General features: G+C 46.2%; 1 protein-coding gene across 1 annotated transcript in view; it reads right to left on the bottom strand.

Annotated features, from left to right (window-relative positions):
* Tg (thyroglobulin) overlaps positions 1-19,298 on the bottom strand; it is an 83,735-nt gene extending 64,437 nt beyond the window's left edge. The window contains exons 1-10 of the mRNA XM_008843188.1: positions 19,232-19,298; positions 17,775-17,883; positions 16,642-16,739; positions 15,503-15,706; positions 14,991-15,150; positions 7,186-7,292; positions 6,366-6,509; positions 6,002-6,184; positions 1,626-2,714; positions 287-874 (exon numbers count right to left, since the gene is read on the bottom strand). Of these exons, the coding sequence (XP_008841410.1) occupies positions 287-874; positions 1,626-2,714; positions 6,002-6,184; positions 6,366-6,509; positions 7,186-7,292; positions 14,991-15,150; positions 15,503-15,706; positions 16,642-16,739; positions 17,775-17,883; positions 19,232-19,298 (2,749 nt within the window). The remainder of the gene's footprint in view (positions 1-286; positions 875-1,625; positions 2,715-6,001; positions 6,185-6,365; positions 6,510-7,185; positions 7,293-14,990; positions 15,151-15,502; positions 15,707-16,641; positions 16,740-17,774; positions 17,884-19,231) is intronic.
* Positions 19,299-23,308: the final 4,010 nt, after the last annotated feature.

Raw genomic sequence — 23,308 nt, 5'->3', positions numbered from 1 at the left:
TTTAAGGCAGAGTCTCTTATTGATCACCCCTGTGTATGCCAGGATACCTGGCTAGGGTCTTCCAGGGACTATCCTGTCTCCTTCTCCTATCTTACCATAGGACTGTATTAACCTTGTCAACTTATGAACTCACATGCCCTCTTTGAACCTTGATTCTCTCGGGCAAACATTGCAAGGATGCTCCTGGTCATCTTTGAACTCCATTACTGCATTATCACTCAGTACCTTCCCACCAGACAGCCTTTTCAAAGAATACAGAGTTATCTCTTCACATGAGTCAACTCACATGTTGGGATCTTGCCTGACTCAGCCCGAGTTCCGTTCAGTTCCTGACCAGCCTCATCCACACACCAGCAGCTCCGGAGGTCGAAGTGTGCCAAAGGCACGTTAAAGTCTGAGTATGACCCTGGGTACCGGCTGACCTCACCACTTAGGATCTGCCAAAAGAGGTAGGGCTCCAGGAGAATGTTCTCTCTAGGCTGAATCAGGGCCCCTTCCAGTAATGCCTGTGGGACATCTTGAAGAGAAGGGTACTGTGTCAGCTCTGGGAAGATGCCTTCCTGGTCAGCCTCATAGAAACTTTGAAGAAAGAGACTGAAGTTTCTGGATGCTGCTTCTCTGTAGCTTAGGATCCTCATCAGCAGTTTGGCAGGGGTCACCTCCTGGCCGTCACTGTTTTGAGTGTTCCATCGATCATACCACTCGAAGGCCTGCTCAGGGGGCCCATCACATTGCACTCGTCTCCACTGCCCACTGGCACTGCACTGTGGGATGTAGATGTTGGAGAGGGCAGGTGGGGTGCTGGAGTTAGAGAGCAGGCTCTGCACTGTTCTGAGGAAAGCTTGCTCTGCCTGTAACTGGCAGGGACTGGGACCTGGGTAGAAACAAGAGCAGGTATTTAACATATCGAATAAGCTACAAAGATCAAGGTGGCCACCTCCCTGTCTAAAGCATTTAAACTTATAAGGAGGCAGGAACCTTGACAGTCCTAAACTTATAAATGATATCCAACCAGAGGACACCTGGTGGCTAACCCAAGTACTGACCTGCGCCATAGAAATGTGTGTGGCACTTTCTCTTGTGCATGCGTGTATGTTTGTGTGTATGTGTGTGTTTGTGCACACGTGTATGCATATGGAGGTCAGAAGTCACTGTTGAATGTTTTCGTCAATCCTTCTCTACCTTATTTTTCTGAGACAGGGTCTCTCACTAAAACCTGAAGCTTGCTGATTTGGCTAGACTGGCCCGTGAGCTTCGCAGGTCTGCCTGTTTCCACCTGCCCTCTGCCCCCTAGCACTGGGTTACAGATGCACATCACCCATTGTGCTTTTAGGTGGATAATGGTGATCCAAACTCAGGTCCTCATGCTTGTATAGTGAGTACTTTACTGCCTGAGCCATCTCCTCAGTCCATATGCATGTTCCTAAGGACAAGCAAATCTCCCATTAGCTCACTAAAATGGCTAATGCTGTCCGGGTTTCCCTGTATAATGCTTTGCTTAGACAGCTAATTGTTCTGTTAACTGAAGTTTTCCCTTTAGCCATGACTAAACTCAGTTTCTTGCAATGTACTGGGTTCTGGTCTAAAGAGAGACTGAAAAGTCTATAAATACCCAACAGACTTACACTGCTTGGGCTTGCCAAGTGTACTCTGAGTTCCAGGAATAGCCTGACCCTCAGCATCAACACAGTAGCATTCGGAGTTGAAGCACTGGATAGGGAGGAAATATCCCTCACTAGTACAAGTGGGGACAAAAAAGCTGGAGCCAGCTGGCTGGCTGCCTGCGAGTCTCCGCATAAGGGCTCTTTGCTTCTCACACTCTGTGGGGCACCTGGGGCGTCCACCTCTGACTCTTGAGCCAGGAAGTTCTTTGCCCTTGGAATCCACACACCAACACTCTCCAGCAAAGCACTGGATCTCTTCATAGCTTCCCCCAGAGGTGCATGATGGGACAAACAGCCTCCCAGGGGTCTGTCCACAGGCCTGGGAGCTGAGCACCATTTCCAGCACGTCTCCTAAGTCCCTCGCTACATCCTCAGGCACAGAAACAGCACGCTGCAAGAAGACAAGAAATTCTGGAAGCTCCAGGAGAGAAGCTAGGAATTTTAAGGCATTTTGGTTCTCTTGTATGTTGACTTTGAAGCCAAAGATGCCCATAACTGAGTGATTCATAGCAACAGTCTTCTCAGAGGCATGGAGAGTTTCCGGGGTAGAGTTTGAGTCCAATCCCACAGAGAGAAGCTTGGCTGAGGTTGTCGGTGCATCTCCATTCTGGAAGCCTGGGAGACCAAGCTGCTGAAAAAACTGACTGAAGTTAAATGTGCCTCTTGTGCCAAGGGCTCCAGACAAGTTAAACTGGGCAACATTCACCAAAAATGTCCCTCCAAAAAGGTTTTGCTGGAGTCGCTTGGGGTTGGTGGTAAACTGGAGAGCAAGCTGAGCTAGTTCTCGGGAAGGGAAAACCGCCCTGATGGCTTCTTTGAGTAGGCTTTCTGATGCAGAAAACTCTTGGTATTGCTCTATGGCCATCGAGCGCAGAAGCCCAGAGTCAACAAAGAGCTGCTTGATCATGGGTGGGCAGGATGTGTCTGTACTCCCAAAGACCTGCCTTTCCTCAGAAGAGAACAGGTCCTGCTGGCTGAGGTAGCCTGAGGTACCAAAGTAGAGCCTGGACAAAGCCTGCTGCCTTTCTGAAGCACATGACTGGTCTTCAGCTGCATGAAACAATGCAAGTGGAGACAAGGTTAGCCTCATGGGAAGTCCTGAGCTCCATCCCCAATGCCCCAGGCCTCTGGTAGTCAGATACTGAAAGTTCACACCTGTGTTGTGGACCACTTCCTTCTCTGTATCCTCTTACACTTTTCTTTCTGCCCTTAGCTGCCTCCATTGGGGTTATTTCTGGGGGTGACTATCTCTATCCCCATGACCACTCTGCCACCTCACTGACACTTTTCTACAAGTCTATGAGACACTTGCCCACTGCACTGCATTGAAGAGTGTTCCCTGCAAAATTCATGTCTACCTGGAACCCCTGAATATGATTTGGAAACAGGGTCTTGGCAAATGTAATCAAGTTAAATGAGGTTATCTAGACTAGGATGGGCTGGGCATCCAATGGTTGGTGTCTTATAAGAAGGTCAACATAAACAGAGACACAGGAAGGAGGCCATGTGAAGACTGAGGCATGCAGACTGAAAGTGATGGATGCAGGCACAAGTGAAGGAGACCAGAAATTGTCAACAGTTCTGTGCAGAAGGAGTATGGAAGGCTCTATCCACACCTCGACTTCAGACTTCCCGTGTAAGGATTGTGAGAACAAATTCTGCTATCTAAGGCACCCCATTTGTAGCAATTTGTTCTGGCAGCCATAGGAGCCCAGTTTGCTAACAAAGTCCTGTTCGTGTTAACTGGGATGCTGCTTCCCAGCTTCCTCTCGTTGGAACTCTTAATAGACTTTAATGCTTTACCGTATGCTCTTCCTGTGGCTCCCCAATGCCTTCTCTGGGTAATCTTGTCTAGACTAACTAGTTTCTAGTCTCTTTTGGGATAATGTCTGTACCTTGAATACCACCAGTGTTTCATATAGCAAGAAATGTTCTCCTACATTCAGGCATGTAATCTTAAAAATACAACCTATTTCATTACTGCATCATTTCTTTTCCTTTTTTTTTTGTCTTTTTGAGACAGGTTCTCCCTGCAGTCCCAGCTGGCCTGGAACTCACTATGGAGACCAGGCTGGCCTCAAACTCACAGAGATCTGCCTGCTTTTGCCTCCCGAGTGCTGGAACTAAAGGTGTGTGCCACCACGCCCAGCTGCATCATTTCTTAGAATACTAAAATGCAGAGCAAGTAAACACAGTTAGTGTGCCCCTCAGGTTTCTTGATCTTTCCATTAAATTACTAGTGAGAAGGTGATCAGCTAGTCAATTCCAAGCATAGTCAGACTGTTCTGTATAAGTATCTTTGGGACTGTAATCACATCAGGGAAAAAAACTAAAAGCTCAAAAGCCATGTATCTCTCTTCACATAGGTTGAAGTACGCAAGTTCCATTTTTATCCACAAATCCATAAATCTTGGGGGACCTTCTAAACCACTGCCCCACCTTCCACTTTCAAAAATAATTCTTTCCTCTTGATTCATACAGATACCAAAAAGGAAGCCAACCAACCTCCCTTTGTAACCAGGCAACAGGAAAAGAACTGGAACATATGGGGGGGGGCCTTCAACATATAAACGTGTAACAGATCCCTCAGGAAGACCACTGTGTTCCTTAATCTGCATCATAGGAGGCGTGGAGGAAGTTCACTGCCTTGCTTCTCTTTCTACACTGAGAACCGAGTCCCTCCATACATTTGTTATGTAGTGTTTCCAAGGAAAGAAACCCAGATATCCCCATGTAGCATTTGTTGCCACAGCAACAGAACTGGTGTGCAAGTGAGAAAGAGCGAAAGCCTGTGGCCCATCCATGCATTTGAGTTCTTGTTTTAACTTGGAATGTCATGGTTCTTCATTTCCATCTGAAGGCGAGAGGATGAAGCATTCTCCAGGTTTTAATAGAACTAGAACATGGTTACAAATACCTCCCAAGGAAGTGTCTTAAATTTCTCTTTTTTGACATCTGTGCACTTATCAAATAGAATACTTCCAAAAAGCATGCAGAATATTCAAATTGTGGCAGTAGGAAAGGTTGAACAATTTAAGAGGAATTGTTGACTGAGCATCCATACATGTCTGGCTTGAAGCCATGACACTTTAGTTCCTCCTTCACTGTGCTTAGCTCCCCTGGTTGTGTGCTTGTGTGCTCCTGGCTTCCTCCCTCTCCATCATCAGCAGCTACCCTGTCCCCTTAATCCTGCTGGGGAGATGAGACCAGATGCTCAGTGATATTTCTGAGGTTTACATCCCTCTTTCTGCCCTAACATTGGTCACCATACTGGGTAGAATAGTGTCCCTCCAAATTGCACATTTCTTCCAAGAGAATGTAAAAATTTGGCAAAAGTGTCGCTGCAGGTATCACCGGTCAAGACGAGACCACACTGGTTTAGGGGTCCTTAGTCCAAGCTTACTTATATTCTTACAAGAGGCACAGAGACAGAGGGACGGTGGCAGAGATGGGGGAAGTCCCACTGTAAGCTGAAGGATGGCTGGCCTCCACCAGAGCTAGAAGAGTCAAGAGAGGATCTAGCTGGTACCTGCAGAAGCACAGGCTCTACCCCCACCTGGATTTTGGAATTCCAGGCTCCAGAACTGCAAGACAGTGAAGAGCTGCCCAGCTTGTGTTATTTTGTGACAACAGCCCTTGGAACTCATGAGGTCCCCACCCTCTCTCCTGAGGATACTGAGATGACTTTCTGATTGGTTGTCTTGCCTTGGTTCCAAGGCTTCTTCCACTTCCTCATCTAACATTGCTGGGAGACGTGTCTTGTGCACACAGCCCAAGAGACATCGCCAGAGTGAACCTGACACCAGGCTTACTTCCCTCCAGCATGAAGCCCCAAGTCTTGGTTATCAGAAGTGCTTCTGATCAGTGTCTTGTCTTGCTCCTTCCTGTCTCTGCCTCTAGTCACAAAGTGCAGAGTGCCCCTACTTCATGTTCTAACCATGTCTCACCACCACAGACGCTAAGCAACTGTCACCTCTTCCATGAAGGCCTCCCATGTGCTTTGAAATAGAATGAACGAACTCCGTCTGTGGCCTTCAGCTCCCTGTGTCCAATCCTCCCACAGCACATGAAGACTTAGCTCTCTTTTCTGGTCTGTTTCCTATGAGTCCCTCAGTTCTCCTCGAGCTCTCTGAGGATGTGACTATGTCTGGCATGAGACAAGAAACGTGCCCAAAGGTAATGGCAACAAACTACTCCTTAGTCAGGCACAACTTGAAGGGCACCTGGGTCACACTCGATCAGCAGTTGATTAGTAGGCTCAAGAGACTGGTGTGGAGAAGCAGTGGCAGTAACAGGCTCTGAGGAGATGGGAAAGGATGGCCCTAGAGGAAACGCACCACAAGATGGAGGCTGGCCTTGCCGCCGAGTGCCAGGGATCTCTGCTCCCTGGGCATCCACACACCAGCACACTTCCTTCTGGCACTGAACTGCCTGGTAGTCCCCATTTCTGTGGCAACTCGGAATGTAGGGGTGACCAAAGCTTGTGGCAGCAAACTGCTCCACTTCACACTTTGTAGGACCTGGAAGAAACCATGCAGCAAAGGAGACATACGTGAATAAGGCTTATATGTTCTTTCACAGCCTGAATGGAAGCTTGCTGCCCAGAGCTAACCCCCTGCACTTCCCTTGACTGAACAACCATACAGACTGGAGTGACCCTAAGACCCAAGTGATACCCTTGCATGTCTTTTACCCACTTACATCGGAATCTGCCAGAGATGACCAATTGAACTGCTAGGAAGCGTCTCTGCAATATCCGGTACATGGTGCTGTCAGTGAAGGTGGAAGCCTGGTCCAGGCCAGCAAAAATGGTGTCGTAAATTTCATCCAGTAGCAACTCCAAGCCTGGGCAAAAGCAGACAGCATTTCAGGGACACGCTCATTCCAAAAGAAAGCCCTAACCTTGCTGGATTAACAGATGTCAAAAGGACAGTCTTCACCAACAGCATTTTCAGAGGGTCCAGGCATGTCCAACCTTTTGACATTGCCAAATGACATCATCAACTGCAATACGTTAGAGAACCACGCAACCAAGTTACATAAAAACCTGTGAGAAAAACCTGCAAATAAGCCCCAAATACCAACAACTCATCATGTTTTAAGTAAGTCTATGAATTTGTGTTGGGCTGCACTCATAGCTACCCTTGGCCATACGCAGCATGATGCAGCCCCTGGGCCATAGGTTGGACATGCCTTGAACCATATTTTAACAATGTGCAAGTCAGGGTCGCCATCAAGGTTGCTGGCAGCACAGAGGAGTGTTACTACAGAACGTAGCCGAAAACCCACCCTGTGCGCCACTTGCCATACTGCAAGGTAAACACCTTTCTCAGCGTGAAAAGTGAGTGAGCAGCAGCTGCAACCAGACTACCGCAGATGAACGTTGGCTAGGGCTGCGTCCTCTTGCGCACCTCTAGCAGGCCAGCAACAATGTAGAAGGCCAGTGTCATGTCTGCCATAAGCACTAGAACCCCAAAACTTCACTTGATCCATTCACATGGCCCGAAGGGGGGCCGCTCACCTGTCTCAGCCAGCTCCCGCCCCTGGCTGTCAGCACAGTAACAGTACCCAGACACTTCAGGGAACCTGCTCCTAAACGAACTGAAGGTCACAAATGCCTCTGGAAACCTGATGGAAAACAAGTACGGTCACTGTTTCATAATTGGCAAGTCATTATCAGCTCTTCCCATCAAAATCAATGTGGAGGAGTCCTCAGCTAGGGAGGACTGCTTTCTACATGCAGCCCACAGTTAGTGCAGTAGCTCTTTCTTAAGTCGGTTTCACCCAACCAGAGCAAGGCTGGACTTTTTGTACTAAGGCTATGCTTAGCTGTCATCTACCAATTGTGGCATTTGACCAATTTATGATGTCCATATGTATGTCTCAGAAGACAGGTAGGTCATAGGCACTGCATCAGCCAGTTCCTTGATACAGTGTAACTCTAGAGTCCTAAGGCCAAGCTTATTTTATAAACATATGTTAGGCTGTGGGTGATCTCATTTTGCATGAGCAAATGCTCCAGGGTTTTTTTTTTTTTTTTTTTTTTTTTACAGCTTTCAAGAGCTTGTCAAGAAGCCAGATTCCGTTACAGGAGAAGCAAATGCTTTCAGTTCCATTACTAAAAACACAAAATCAAAGTGATGCCACCATCTCTTTTGTTCTGTTGAAGAAAAGCCTTCCTTAACCATGCCCAACCTAGCAGCTACTACATGAAGCCCACTGTCTGGGTCCACATCCTTGCTTATGAGGAGGCTAAGGGATCAGAAAGCATACCGAGGATTTCCTCCCACGGACAATGAGGTCAGCAGAGGAGAATTTTTCATCTTCATACAATAATGAGAGCTTCTTTTCACACTCTGTACTACTAAGGTGAAGTGTGTATTTCTACCCATGTGTGGAAACAGCACAGAAGCTAGCACTCTGCCCAGAGTTCTCTTGCTGTATACTCTTCTCCAGCAAAACACTGAAAGCAACTTTCATGTTCAACAATGGGCAAGTGAAGTGAATTATAGCAACCCCCCCCCATGGAAGAAAATGCTGCAGCTGACGTAGATATTCATGAACACTAGCAAAAGGGGAGCGTCATGGCAAAGGAAGCAGTATAAAACAGCATGTGCACACAGTGTGATCACTACCACGTAAAACCAGTTCTGGAAGGCAAGACAGGGGCAGCAACTACCCAATTCTGAACATGGGCTGCAACAAGTATTAGTCAATTTGAATGGAAATAAATACGTGAAACAAAAGCTATGAACGTGCTCGAGAACTCCAGACTTTTCCCATGTTGCTTATCTATTATTGTAGATTGCACAAAGAATGCTATCATAAGTGGGCTGCGACATAACAATGAAAGCTGATTTTGCCTAGTTGCCATTAGTAGGAAATACGTAATTTTAAAAGTTCACTCATTGGAAAATGAGATGATTTGATTATAAAGGTGGTAATGATAGTAAAATAGTTGATCCTGTTTATTGAGCACTACTTTTTTAATGACAGCTGCAAAAATGATTACTATCCATCCACTTGTTAAATCTACTACATTCCTCTCAGGATGAAGGTGACATTTTCATCTCATCTTTGAGATGAAGAAGGTAGTGAATGTGGGCCGCTATCTTGATCTAGTGGCAGGAACAGAATTCACACCTGGTCTTACCCAACAACTGAACTCTGCCAGTGTTGTTTCTCAATACGAGTTGGGAAGTGACTAGTTCCTGCTCTGTGTCCTTTGAGGCATATGGCTATTGTTGCAACCATCTCTGCATGCTGAATACCTCACTTTCCCTGGCATGTAATGGATGTTGAAGACACTGTGTTAGAGACAGATGCACAGACCAGTCCCCCAGCTGGCTGAGAGGGTTCTGACATCCACTCCAGCAAGAAGCACGAAGAGCTTAAATCTCCCTACTCCCTGTGGTGCTGAGGCAGCCCAGATGGCCACCTCAGTTTCTTGCTCTAGGCAAAGTATGGCCTCATGGATCTTTGCATGATTTTATCTCATCATTTTATAGCCAAAAGTCCCCCTTTGGGGTTCCTGGTCTTATGAATAGACTAGCATCTGAGCCAACAGTGTTTTGGGTATGACCTTTCTCAATGTCTTTCCCTTCCTGTGTACTGAGGAGCTCTCCCTGGCTTCAGCTTCCTGTCCTCTCAGGAAGATTTCCCCAAGGCCCGTTATTGCTGCCTGCACTCCCCAAGATTGCACCTTCATTTCCTGTGAGGCAGAACTGTGCTGCCACGTGTAATCCTTTTCTGTTAATTTTGTACACAATGAGAAGATCTAGGGCCTGGAACCCACATGGCAGAATTTCTGTTCTGGCCTACCACAGTGATTATTGCTATTAATTATTACTCAGAAACATCAACAAGCAATATGTAGTTATGTAGTAAGCAATCACTCTGCCAAGAGTTATCCACAGTCTATCTCATGCAATTCTTATAACAATCCAAAATAACCCTCAAGTTCACAAATGGAAAAGCTGGCATGCACAGTGGTGATGGGGTAAGATCAAGCTCATCCAGGCAGGACCAAGGTCCTGGCATCCTAAGCCTGTTTCCACTGTTCCTTCCCCAAAGAGAAGGTCAGATGGTAGGATGCCTACATAAACAGAGCATGGTCTTTGGGGCTCTCTCCTCAACCGCTAGTGAGTTCAAGTTCTAAATCATCCTGAGACCCCAAGTTCCTATAACCTGATTTAATACAATCTGATTTTTGTGGACAGTTTCTGAAGTGATGTCACCACTTATCAGTTTGGGGGTTCCTCCAGTGCAACCATTTCCACTGGTGTGGCTGTTTGGCTGTTTCTTATGCTACTGTCAGTGCTGATTTGTCACTGGGGCTGATCCCATACCCCACAGTAGTCAAAGAAAGGCAGAGTCCTGAAACCGAACTACAAACCCAGTGAAGAAGGACATCCCTGGCCCCATCTCCATTAGTAGCTCAGGGGGCTTTGGCCTGAGAAGGTTCCCAGAGGAGGAGAGTTTGGGTGGTACCTAAAGCCACAAATGACCATTTGACCAGGAGAGAATGGAAGACATGTCCAGAAGGTTTTAATGCACCTCAACCCTCTAGGTAAGACATATCCCAGTGTGGACAAGAGAGCAAACAGAAACAATACCAGAGGAGAAACAAGTAAGGCAGAACAACAGGTCCCGAGCATCTCCATCACTCAGCATCAGTGTGCAGAAGCCCTGTGCCAGCTGCTTATGGGCACTGGCCTGGGAAAGCCCTCATCTCATTGACAGCAGGGAATTGTGAGGTGAAATAGCCCTGGAAGGCTTATGCTATTGTCCCCTTTATAAGAACCAAAGACCAAAGTTCCTTCCATCCTCAAGGATGCTTCCCTGAGAAGCTGGCTCATTGTTAGACTTTGAACTGTCCTTTCTCTTGCTATAGCCAAAGCTCAGAGACACATATGAATTCCCTTACACATTTTATAACTTTAAATAAGGACGGGTGTGGACTAGTCTTTGCCATGACTCACTTTGCTTCTCCATGTTTTCCTCTAATATCTTCCTTTATCCTGTTCTTGGAATACAGGGAGAAGGAAGATCAAATCACTACAATATTCCATGAAACAAAACTATGTACTCTATCTCTTGGGAAAGGCTGATGAATGTTTGTTGATTTAAAAGGAAAGTCTCAGACTGAGCAGAACAGAGTACTCAAGAATGAAAATCTTAAAGGAGGGGCAAGTGACGGAGTCAGTGAGCTCATGCGCAGATTGGGCCTCCCTAAACTTAGAGGAATTACAGATGAAGCTCAGTGGAATCTGGAAGGCTGGTCCCCAACAGGCTACTTCAGGTGTCTCCTTGACAGGATCAGATGACTGTTTATGAGGCTTTCCCAGTCTCTTCCATGTTCCAATTATAAGCTTTGCTACATATTAAGGAACTCATGACTCTATTCATGGGATAACTGGGATAGCAGAAGTTCCTAAAGCATTTGAACTGAGGCTCGTTGTTAAGACAGAGTAATCTTTTTTTAAAAAAAAGAAATAAATTTTTATTTTAAGGACATTCAAGAAGCATTGGAATGTAGCCGTATGTTGAAAAACATAATTATGTTAGCTTGACTTTACATATTTTTCTTGTTAGATATGATATGTAAATCTACTGGTGTTCTCTAGTATACAACTAGTACAGTCCATGAATGACAGCTCCTTAGCCATAAGCTACGAACTTCATAAACCTAACATATTGTTTTATATTAGAGAAAACAACAGTTTAAAGTTTATTTTACAATTTTTAAAAAAGAATACTAAATATCTATGTATAAATTCTTTACATATGTTCATATGATGGTTTTTATTATAGTATATTAATAAAATGTGCCATGTATGTAAATCAATGGTATTATAGATATTTAATTAGAACCATAAAAGTGAATGGAGTATCAATCTAACTCATGAATGCGTTACATGTTACAGAAGAAAAATTTACCATTAACATATGAAAGACATACATGCACATAGGACTCTTCATTTTTTCAAGATCAATGTTCAGTATTTTGTATCTGTTATTTGAAAATCAAATAATATAGTAAATATGATTTAAAATATCACTAACTACTAAGCACTTACAAATTGAAAGATTTTGTGGCGACAGAAGTTATAAGAGTATAATTAGGAAGTTAAGAGAGAGCTGTAATCTTACTCAATAGAAGTAAGAGTTGACTTAAAAAAAAAAAAAGCTTTTAACTCAATCTCTAAAGCCTTGATAATGGACCAGTTCTCTATGAAGTTCTGCACAGCTTTCCTTACAGTGTCCAGGCAGGATGGGATTCCATAGTTGGTGCTTGGGCCAGGCCATAGGAAAGGTGGGAGGGGCTCAGAAGAACCAGCACAACTACTGCCCATCAAAAAAGAGGATTTCAGGCTTTCAGCCAAATTGCTATAATAAGTTATGTCTTTTGTCAAGGGGCAAAGGGACTTACAACAGTCAAGGTCAAGTGTAAACCATAGCACAGCACATTGAGAATTCACAGGAAGTTGGGAAATGAGCTGTCCACAGATCTCAAGATTCCTAAAGCCCTCTGAAAGCAAGTCAATTGCCTTATGCCACTCCTCCAAGGAAATCCCCTCAAATTCAATATTCCAAAATCAAATTGTAGCTTTTCCTTTCCGAACACATCATTGGCCATCTACCTAGACACACCTGATTCTCCTCTTCCTCTTCTCCATATGTTTATTTCCTAAATTCTGAAGGTCTACATAGTAAATATGCCTCCAATATAGCCCCATCTCCCAAGTATCCTCCCCATCACCTCCTCTAGTCTGAACTACCATCATCTCCCCTCTAAACTCAAAGTGGCTTCCCAGGACCCACTATGCTTCTCTCAGACCATTCTTTTTAAATTCCAAGTGCTTATGGTAATCATGCAGTACCCTACCAATCCAACCCCTCACCCCATTTCCTGCCCTGACTTAAAATATTTGAGGCAATGTCAAATATATACAGTAAACTAAAATAGCCCTTTGTTCATCTTAAATGCAGCTGTAACTGTCCTGTATTTTATCTGCCAACCCCAGGTGATTTGAATTGTTTCGTACAAGTCCCTTCCACTTGCCTAGGATGGCCAGGTCTGCAGACATATCAGAAAATTCTTGATTACCCCTGAGCTTGCAGTGATCAACCACTTGATCGTTCATATGACCTTCTGAAGCCATAATTTTCTCAGAGATATGCTTGCTTACAAAAAGAAAAAGATCCCATTTCAGAAGTGAATGTTTTTGTTTGCTTATTGTAAACAATGATTCCTTAAGTCTCAACCTTTCCATTTAACTACCCTGCCCTCTTGTGGCAGTAGCTGTGAACTGAGCCTCAATCTCAATGTGGCTCACAAAAGTCTTTGCTGCATCCAACCCATTAAAGTCACTAAACTCAAACTGCAGACTGTATGCAAGGAAGGCTCTGTGCTATGTGCTGTGGGGGAAGAGAAATGGATCGCAGAAGTAAAGGATTTTTATAGACAGCTCTAGAACCCACTATGTTTCCTAGAATGACTTCTTTAAACTCTTCCAGATTCCTCAGCCATATAACAGACTAAAATTGCCTATTTCTGTATTAAAATGGAAGGATATACAATTTTTTAGAAATAGTGAGCACTCAGTTGAATTTGACCTAAGGATACCCAGTTTGCACAAGGTGGATGAGCATTCAGTAAGCCTGGCTGCCTGAGTGGTCTGTACTCACGGGCTAATCGCTAATCGCCAGGGGGGAAAATCTAACCTACATTTTTCTGAAACTGGGTGATGCTTGAGAATTCCCTAAAGAGGAACAATATGTTACAATTCTGTATATTCTCAATGGTTTCGTAGTTGAGGTCTCATCAGATATCTGCCATGGCCCAATAGGCTTCCATTCCCCAGCTGGGAACACTGAGGCTCTGGGAAGGTGACTGACTAAGTCACTGAGCAAAGTAGTGGCAGAGGAAGAACGCAGATGGCGAAGGCAAATACCATCCTGAAAACAGACACGACTGTCAGGAGTAAGGTGGCTGAGACCTAAGGGAGCCAGGACACAGAACAGTATGCCTTGGTCCAAAACAGATAGCTCAAGGCTTTCCACCCTCGGACTTTAAAACCATAAATTCTAAGCTTTCTATTTTAGGTTGAATATATGAAATCACTGCTGTTATACTATTTATAATAAAACCTTATAAGGTATGATCTAATGAGCAGTTCCTAGTTTTTTGTTTGTTTGTTTTGTTCTTAGTTCCTAGTTTTTTAAGTATTATGCAGCTCAGGTGAGGTTTGTCTATGCGACCTGCACACAGGACACTGGTCTGTGACCGCTCTGGCACAGCGCATGGGAATGTCCTCTGTCACTCGTGGAAACTGGTTGTTCTGGAAGTCAGCCACTTCGAGGCTGGAGTTCTCCAACAGAAAGCACAGAGGCATTCACCAACTGGTGCTTGATTTCTTTTTACTCAGAACAGTCTGATTATATCTAAAGTCTGCATGGCCCTTCACAATCATCAAGTGATCTAGAATAGCCAGCTACTACCTGGGTATTTGGGTCAGGACACATAATGTGCCTCTCATTTTATATTTAAATTATTAATGCCATTTATGAGTGCATGCATGGACATAACATCTAGAAACTCACGCATATGATCATATCTATGATTTTAGCGGGCTGTCTTCCACTGTTCTGTATCTCTCTTCTGTCCACAACACCACTGCAGCCCTGATTCTCCAAGGGTCCCTCAGTAAGTGTGTGGTCCTTCACGTTACCCCCTGTGCTCCTGGTCTAATCTAGACCTAGCTTAATCATCCAATCCCAAGATCTTATATGAACATCTACAGGATATTTTGCTTATTTGCTTTATAAATAATTAAATCACAGTACTCGCACTGCATATCTTGAATCATAACATGATGTGGAATCTTCTCTAAGTCAACTGTTCCAGCTTTGGTGCCTTCTCTTAAGTGACTACATAAATATTTATGGCATATACATGTTAATTCAGCCATCCACCCCATTTGACAAGCCATCACTTTTCTCCCCAGGTTCTGCTAGGATGGAGAGCAGTGCAGCGGGCAGCCTGGTTCATATGCTTTCACATTCTGATGTTTTCATTCACGTGGGCTGGCTGGGCCAGAGAGGACTTGCATTTACAGTTTTAATAGCTATTTATTTCCAGATGGTTTTGTTAAAAAGTGCAATAGCCCTGACCTTGCCTGTCAGCAGTGTATGAGAGCAAGACATCTTGATTCTCCACCAGGCTGCATGTTACACATGATACCCCAAGCTCCTGAAGTGCACTTGAGCCTGAGAAGCCAACAGCACCTTGAACTGCCCCTGTCAGGGGCCAGCTCCACTTACCTGTTATAGCTGTGGATCAGATCAAAAATCATCATGTCTGTAGTGTTGACAAACTTGCACTGAACTGGCATAAACTCTCCATCTGCAGAGCACTGGGGGGGTGACTTGTCTCCCACTCCATGGAGGAGACGACGGTTTCTTATCTCACAGCTCCTTGGACCTAAACATTTTCATGCAAAGCTGTTCAGTTCTTATGGATGGGTAGGTATATATATGTTTTCAGGAATGATGTATATACTGATGTAGGTACATATGACGTGGAAACCCACCAGTGCCTAAAATATGCCACCAGAGACTCGCAAGCATTCATTGAAATCCTGCTTGGACTTCTAGCTGTCAGCCAGCAAGTAAGGATCTAGGGTCTATCTGTCACTGAACTGCCTGGATGACAATTTCCCTCAATGGCCAGGCTCTTTGCTGTTGTCAGGCAGACCTAAAAGGATGTAGTTTGAGGGGAGCCAAACTGCAGCCCAACTAGGGGGGATGCTAGTGTCCATGACAGGGACACTTACATTGCGTTGGCCTCCCTAGCTGGCGGGTGCCATACACCTCCATTCCTTCTGCGTCTACACACCAGCACTGCACCTGCCACAGGTCACACTGCACAGGTGCATAATCCCCCGAATCTTGGCATTGGGGGAGATAGGTGGTGTCCGTGCTGTTGATATAGCCACTCAGCAGGATCTGTTGCTTGTGCAGCTGGCAGAAAGACAGACCTGGGGGGGCAAAGAGAGGTGTCCAAAGAGTGCTGAGGGAGAAACCTGGAGGACCCTTCTCTCTCCCCCTCCCTGAGGGGCACTTAGCCAGACATTCAGAAGGCATTAGCATCTTGAGGAGTGGGTCAGAGTGGGATAGCCCTCCATGCAGTCACACCTGCTGTCCTGATCCTTCAGAGGAGATTCCAGAGGAGTTAACAGAATGTCTCAATGTGGGTTTTCATGGAGACAGCAGTGTAAGCTGGGAAGCTGTTTCCCTGCTCCGAGTCTCTGTTTATCTACAAGTAGACTATCTGCTTCCCTCTAGGTGCAGGGGGTCCAGTCGTCTTGCCTTGATTGTTCTTATCAAATAGCTACTGTGCATCAGGTTTATCACATGTTTTAAAACATCACATGGGAGGCAGATTCTCTATTGTTTGGATGGGGAGCTATGTAGCTCAGAATGGGCAGGTGACTTTGGTCAAGGTCATGCCATCAGAGTCAGTGAAGGGCCAGTCTGATTCCCCAAAGCAGTCATGCCAGTTGCAGAAGACAAGAGCCACTGATAGGACTGTAATCCACCCATTGAAGAAGAGTTTTTCTTCTAGGCTCACTTTCACCATTGAACTGACCTTTGCTGAGAGCTCTGAATCTGACTTCAGGATACTTGGAGTTCCACTGGCCATACTTGGCTTGGTACTGGGCTGGCACAGGGGAAGCCCTTGATAGCTACTCACTGGGCACATGACTTGAATGTCTAATTCGATTTTCACTGTGATCCTTGGGAACCTTGTGTGGTGGGCAAGGACTCTGCTATTCAAAGAGGGGGAGCCAGCAGTCCAGAGGGAGGCTTGCCTAGAGGAGGTCACCCACTCAAGCTCAGTACTGATTCCTGAGTGTGAGGTGTCCCAGTACAAGGGCCTTCCTATCTTACTGGGAGCCCCTTTGTCACTTACAAACCATTGGTCTCCCCTGCTGCCTGCTGCCAGGTACTTCCCTGCCATTGACGTCCACACACCAGCAGAAGCGGCCATCGTTTTGGCACTGGACAGTCCTGAAGAGAGACACACCAGGTGACACCATTATGGGTTTTTGAAGCCACATTCTGGCTCCAGCCCAGTAGGGCCCGAAACCAGCAAGCCACATGGGGAAGCCTGGGTTGCGATCAGACCAGGTTGTGGAGTAGGATCCAAGGGCACAGAAGGCTACACTGAGAGCTGCAGGCTATCCTGGGGTAGAAGATAGAAGTGTCCTGGGTAGAGAGAAGACTGTCTGCAGAGCCTTCTGGGGACAAGGCAGGCTTGAAACTTCAGTGGCTAGAACAAGAGATATTGATAGAGGAGGAATATACATAAGCAGGCAGAAGGGAGGCCTGCCCCTTTAGTCTTCCCTCACCACCCTGAATTCCCAGAGGTCCTGACTGAAGGTGGACAGAAGCTTGAGAATACAGAAAGCTTGTTAAGGCCAGTGAAGAGAATAGAGGACAGCATCAGGGATGGTGTTCCATAGGCAGAGATGAGGGCCCTTCAGTGTGATTGTAACAGCAGAAGAGATCCAGCTGCCCATGGATCATGAGGACTCTGACCCCATAGGGGAGAGAAGTTTAGGCTACCACCTCACTCTACTTGGAGGGAGACAGTCCCAGGACCCATCTGTGTCAGAGCCCCTTTCAATGTGGAGCTCCCTGAGGGGCAGTGACCAGGCAGCCTAGGGCAGCTATGAAAGCGAGGAAGGCCAGGTGAGAGAAAGCCCTTGCTTTTTTCCACCAGGGAACAGAGAAGGTACCAAGGAGCACCCTCACACTATTTGGACTTTACTGAAAGGGCACACACACCGCGGTAAACCAGTTAGGACTAAACCATGGCAGGAAGTGAAAGGTTCCCAGCAGTCTATAGGGAGGGCTGGCCTCCTGCTCTCTCCATCAGATTACCTGCACATGAGGGACAAAGAAGGAACCTCTCTCCACATGGCTGCAGCCATAGCTCACACTCTCTGAGGAACTGGGGTCGGGGGGCATTACAACTTGGGGTGGCAGGGATAAGATATGAGAGGTTCCCAAGGCATCTTGGGGCCCTAGAACCAGCCTTACTGGAAGCTGCCATCTTCGGAGCACTGTGACACATAGTCAGCCTGCTTTAGAAAGGCCCTCTCCCTCTGCAGCTCACAAGGACGGAGTGGCTGGGCATCCACCTGGTACTCTAGGCAAAGGGAGAAGGCACATGACAGAAGGGTATAGGTTGGGTCTCGCCCACCCAGATGCCCCCCTCCCCACTCCCCAGAGTACAGGAGTTTGTACAGATACACAGCCATTGCCTTCCCAGTCTCGTTGTGTCTTGGCAGCTATTCATGTCTCCCCAGTGTAAGGTTAGCTCATTTAATCCTCTACAGTCCCCTGGGAGGTGATGAGAATGCCTTCATTCCCCCACAGTCAACCAAACTTCAGGTAGCAGTGAAAGCCACCTGCCCAAGGCTACACAGCTTGCAAGGAAGGATTCCTGAATCACCTTTGGAGTCCACATGTGTCCAAGCCACTGTGGATTGGTATGGGGCACAATAAGGTAGTTGGTTTGGACATCACCAGGCCATGCCTATGGGCATAGCACATTCCTGGCACACAGTGGGAATCATTCTTCATTAAAAACCCACATGGCATGTTGAATCTCAATCACAATCACTTCAGGAGCTGTGTCCTTTGCCTCCCTCCCTCCCTTCCTGCCTCCATGCCTCCCTCCCTCCCTGCCTCTCTCCCTCCCTCCCTCTCTTTCTCTCTGGTATATGCATATATACATGTATGCATTGGCATGGAGGCCAGGAGTCAACATTGGATGTCTTCCTCAATAGCTTCTCTGCCTTATTTTTTAAGACAAAGTCTCTCATAGCACCTGGAGCTCAGTGATTGACTGGACTGGCTGGCCAGTGAGCTCCAGGGATCTGCCTATCTGTCCCCTCCAGCCCTGGGGTTTTGAGCATATGCTGCTGGAGGGCCTGGCTTCAATGTGGGTTTTAGGGATCCAAATCTAGGTCCTTACTGCATGACAAGCACTTACCGACTGAGCCATATCCTCAGCTTTCCTACACATTCCTTTTTTTAAAAAAAAAGTCTCCCTGTAGCCCCAGCTGACCTGGAACTCACTATGTAGACCTGGCTGGCCTTGAGCTCACAGAGCTCTGCCTCTGCCTCCCAAGCCCTGGAATTAAAGGTGTGTGCCACCACACCTGGCTGTGCATGGTTTTTAACACAGAAACTGCAACTTGGCAGTCTGTCCACAGCTGAACAGGTAAATATGAGATATGGATGTGGGGGGGGGGGAGCTGTGATTGTCCTAGGTTCTCCACCAATCCCTAGCTCTGAGACCTAAGGCAATACACATTACTCTTTGAACCACTGTCTTTTATCTGAATAGCAAAGAGAAAATAGCCAGCCTCTGGGCATTTGTGGAGCAAAATTAGATCTGGCATGCTTAAGAGCCCTGGGACAGGATCTGGGTGAGTACCATGTGTGGAAAACTCTCTCCCCAACCCCATGGCCTCAGCCTCAGAACTCACCAAAGATGTTGGCCACCACTGGGTAGGCTGAGCCCAGCAGGGAAAAGACCCACAGGACCAGGGCCATCTTCCTGCCCCTTCCTGGGATGAAGGGGTAGGAGCAGGGTCTTGTTTGAGTCTCTAACCAGGGAATATTTATAGTGTAGTGCCAAGCCCTTGCTTTCTTGCTCAAGAACACTTGGTGGGGTGGTGGCTCAGCCTGTTTTCTCTGTGGGTCACAGGAACTCCCTCTACCTGCGTCTGCTCCCTCTAAAAACACTTGAGTGGTCAATAGGGTATGAGAACCTTGTCTAGACTCTGGGGAGAAGAAATAAGTATGGTGGCATCAAAATCCCTTTCAAAAGGCAGGGGTCAGAGCTCTGTACCCTTGTGGGTTTATTATATCTCTGCTTTTCCTTCTACCTCCTTTCCTCCTCTTCCTCCTCCTCCTCCTCCTGTTCCTCCTCTCCGTCCTCCTTTTCTTCCTTCTTTCCAGTTTTGTTTTAGAGCCTAACATCTGTAGGTATTATTCTAGTAAATGAAGCTATGGAAAAAAACAAATTTTTCCCTCATTAATGTGGAATATGAGAACTACACTGAAGGAAGCCAAATATATAACATACAGGTGCACACTCAGCAAATGGAGTCTTCTGCACACAAGGCCCATGTATCCCTGCAGCTTCTCTTTGGGTCTCTCCAAGAAAGCAAATACAGCATGTACCATGCCATCTTCACTATGGTCATTATCTTCTCATTTTGCAAAGGCCATCATCGTGCCAGGTAATGGCAAATACTCAGAACATCGCTGTAAGACAATGGGCAGGGGTCAGTGAATGACCACTCATCAGAGAAGAGGAAGACCATGTAAGAATCTGAAGAACTGTGTCACTGGACATGGGAAGGGTTTGGGAAGAGATGCATGCTTTCCATGGGCAGAAACCAAGGGTCCACTTTCTGCCCTGGCTGCAGAACAGGGCAAGATGTTGCAGAGACCAAGTCAATTACCTGTGGTTCACACACTCTTAAACAGAAGTACCCAGCATTGGCCACTGTGTTAGTTGGTTCTGGCTGCCATCAAAGAGTAGCATAGAACTAGTGGCCTATGCAACAGACATGCCTTTTCTTCAGGTTCTGGGGGCTGAAAGAGTGAGGCAGAGATGCTGGGTTCTCCTAAGGCTACTCTCTGTGGCTTGTAGGTGACTGGTATGTCCCTGTATCTTCATGTGGTCTTTCCCCTCTGCATGTCTGGGTCCTAACCTCCCCTTCTCCTGAAGACACCAGTCATGAGACTCACCCAAAGAGCCTTATTACCTAAACTGAGTTATCTAAAGACCCTGACTCCAAATACAGTCACACTCTGAGCTACTGAGTGAAGACTTCAACATAGGAATTAGGGGTTGGACTGTATAGTTTATCCACAAACATCTACTGATGTTACTCTGTTCATGATACAAACTAGAATATGAAACCTACGTCATTTTGGGATCTGAGCCTGGTGGTAAGGCAGGTGAGAAACTTTTCCCCACCTCTCTCCTAGGTACCCCACCTTCAGGGCCTCCCCATCACTCCCTGCTTCGGTCTCCAGCCAGGCCTCTTCACAGAGCTCAGATTCCCTTTGCCTGGATGCTTCACAGATGGTTCTTGTTCAAAGACTCCCCACATTGATGGCATAGCTTGGTTGCCACCCTGAGATCTTCCTAACCCTCTCCCCTGACCCAAAGCATCCTTCAGAACCCACCAGGAGCCCATCATCCTTGATGTGCCACCAGTCCTCATTCCCTGCATCCTCCCCTTCTCCCAAGTTGGCCAAAGCTGGCTGAGTGCTGAGTCACTGTGCCTGGCTCAGACTCTGGGAAGCAATGGAGTGTAGGTGACAGGGCCAGGTCCTCACCAGGGTGTTTCTGCTCCATTGGATCTGGTGCTTTAGGGATCCTGGGCTCAGCCCATGAAGCAGGATGAAGAGGGCTCTAGAGGTAAGGGACAGCTGCCCTCTTCCGGGACTCACTTGAGAGACTGCTGGAGTGGGGAGTATGAGCGCAGCGTGGGGCAGAGCTGTCAGGCTTCAGTCCATACCAGAGCTGCCCTCAACCGCCAGAAGACGGCTTCTCTCTACCCAGGCAGCAGAGCAGAACAAGGCTTACAGTATCCCCCACGGGAAACTGGCTTCTCACTATGACTCAGCTCCTCACTTCTGTCTTTTTCTGCACCGAGCCCAGAATAAGCAGGCTTTCATGGTGACTCTATGAGCCACGTTCTACTCAGGCCCCCACCACTCAGAGGACAGGTTCTTCAACACTGGCACAGACACTCCTCAGTTCTGAATGCAAAGCCTTAACCTCCTTTATCCCCTCTTTCCCCAACACAGGAGCCTGGTGCATTATAAGGCATGCTGATGATGTGAGGACCATGCACAGTCATTGGAGTGCACAGTGGGAGATGTTACAAATGGAACCTCACAGGCCCCTACTTCTGAGTTCTCCTGACACCTGTCATCTCCAGAAGGAACTGGTTAGCCCTCTCTCCCCTAGTCCAGTCTGATTGGTTCTGCTAGCCTCACATTCCATTTAGGGTCAGTTTCTCACCCTGTCCCACCCATCTTGGAACTCAAAGCCACATCCTTCCTTCTCCTGATCACTAGGGCAATAACAAAAATTCCTTGCACTTCATTTCCACATCTAGAAAGACGGGGTGGAAACACTTTCCCCAGCACTCCTTACAGTGTGGACTAAGACTGTTGACATCATCTCTGAACAAATGTAACAGGACACTGAAAGGTGGAGGGTACACGGGAGGCATTACTGGCCAGCCACCTCAGGCCCAGAAGAGGGCATCATAGCGAGTCCCTTGGGTTATAATTTGGTTTCATGTCTCAGACTGTATTTTGGAGAAGCTTGCAAATCACAGATACTGGTGAGCACAGATTAAAAACCAATCAAACAATCAAGGAAAGCTTATAGAGACTTGTAAAGGCCACAGCCCTGTTAGAATTTTGGAGACCAAAAGTCCAGTGATCCTGAAAACAGAGCTTTTCCTTTTTCCAGCCATTCTGAGTCTTAAGGAGTATTTGTTTTGCTGTTATTTTCTACAGGAAATAAACATGGCTCTGAAATTTTATCTTCCACTGCAGCTCTCATTTTGTTTCTGAGGAGACTCTACCTGTGTTCTAGCAATTTAAGTGGCTTCTTACAGCACTCTCTGTGACTGTTATCTTGGTTGTTACCTTGATGGAATTGAGAAAACACCTTTGAGGATGTCTAGGAGGGAGGTTGGATTAATTGGGGTGGGATTGAAATCTATGGATTATTTTAAAGATTATTTTAAATCTTCGTCTGATAAAGTTTTTAACTTTCTTATTTTGAAATAATTTTGAACACCCACAATTGAAACAGTATCAGAGTTCCCTTGTACCTTCTAGTCACCCAATATCAATATCATAGATAAACATGTTGAAGTTATAAAAAGTAAGAAACTAACATTGATGCAATACTGTTCAATAACACTGCAACAATTATTTCATTAATTTCAGTTTCTTGGTTCCAGATTGAATACAGAATTTACTCTTTCTTTTAACTAACATCTCCTTAGTCCTCATGGTCAACAATCTGACTATAGAATATATGGGTGTATATCTTTATCTTAGTTACTTTCCATTGCTGAGATAAAAACACTGACCAAAAACTAAACTGGAGATGAAAGGGTTTATTTTACCTTCGGCTTACAGTTCATCATGGAGGAGAACCAGGGTAGGAGCTCAGGGCAGGAATTGAAACACAGACATTGAGGTACACTGTTTACTGACTTGCTTCTCTGGCCCATACTCAGCCTGCTTTCTAATATAACACAGGACTACCTGACCAGGGGTGGCACCGCCCACAGTGGGCTAGGCCCTCCCACATCACCCAGCAATCAAGAAAATGCCTGACAGACATGGCCACAGGCCAATCCAATGGAGGAATTCCTCAGTTGAGGTTCCTCCCACCCAAATGTGTCAAGTTGACAGCTGAAGCTATCCAGCACAGTGTACTTTCTGAAAATAACTGAAATATAATTCACATGCTGTACAAATTTACCTAAAGTGTACAATTCAATAACCAATCA

The sequence above is a fragment of the Nannospalax galili genome, unplaced genomic scaffold (assembly GCF_000622305.1).
Source record: "Nannospalax galili isolate Female #2095 unplaced genomic scaffold, S.galili_v1.0 scaffold620, whole genome shotgun sequence".
Taxonomy (NCBI): Eukaryota; Metazoa; Chordata; class Mammalia; order Rodentia; family Spalacidae; genus Nannospalax; species Nannospalax galili.
This window is presented reverse-complemented; position numbering and strand designations above follow the sequence as displayed.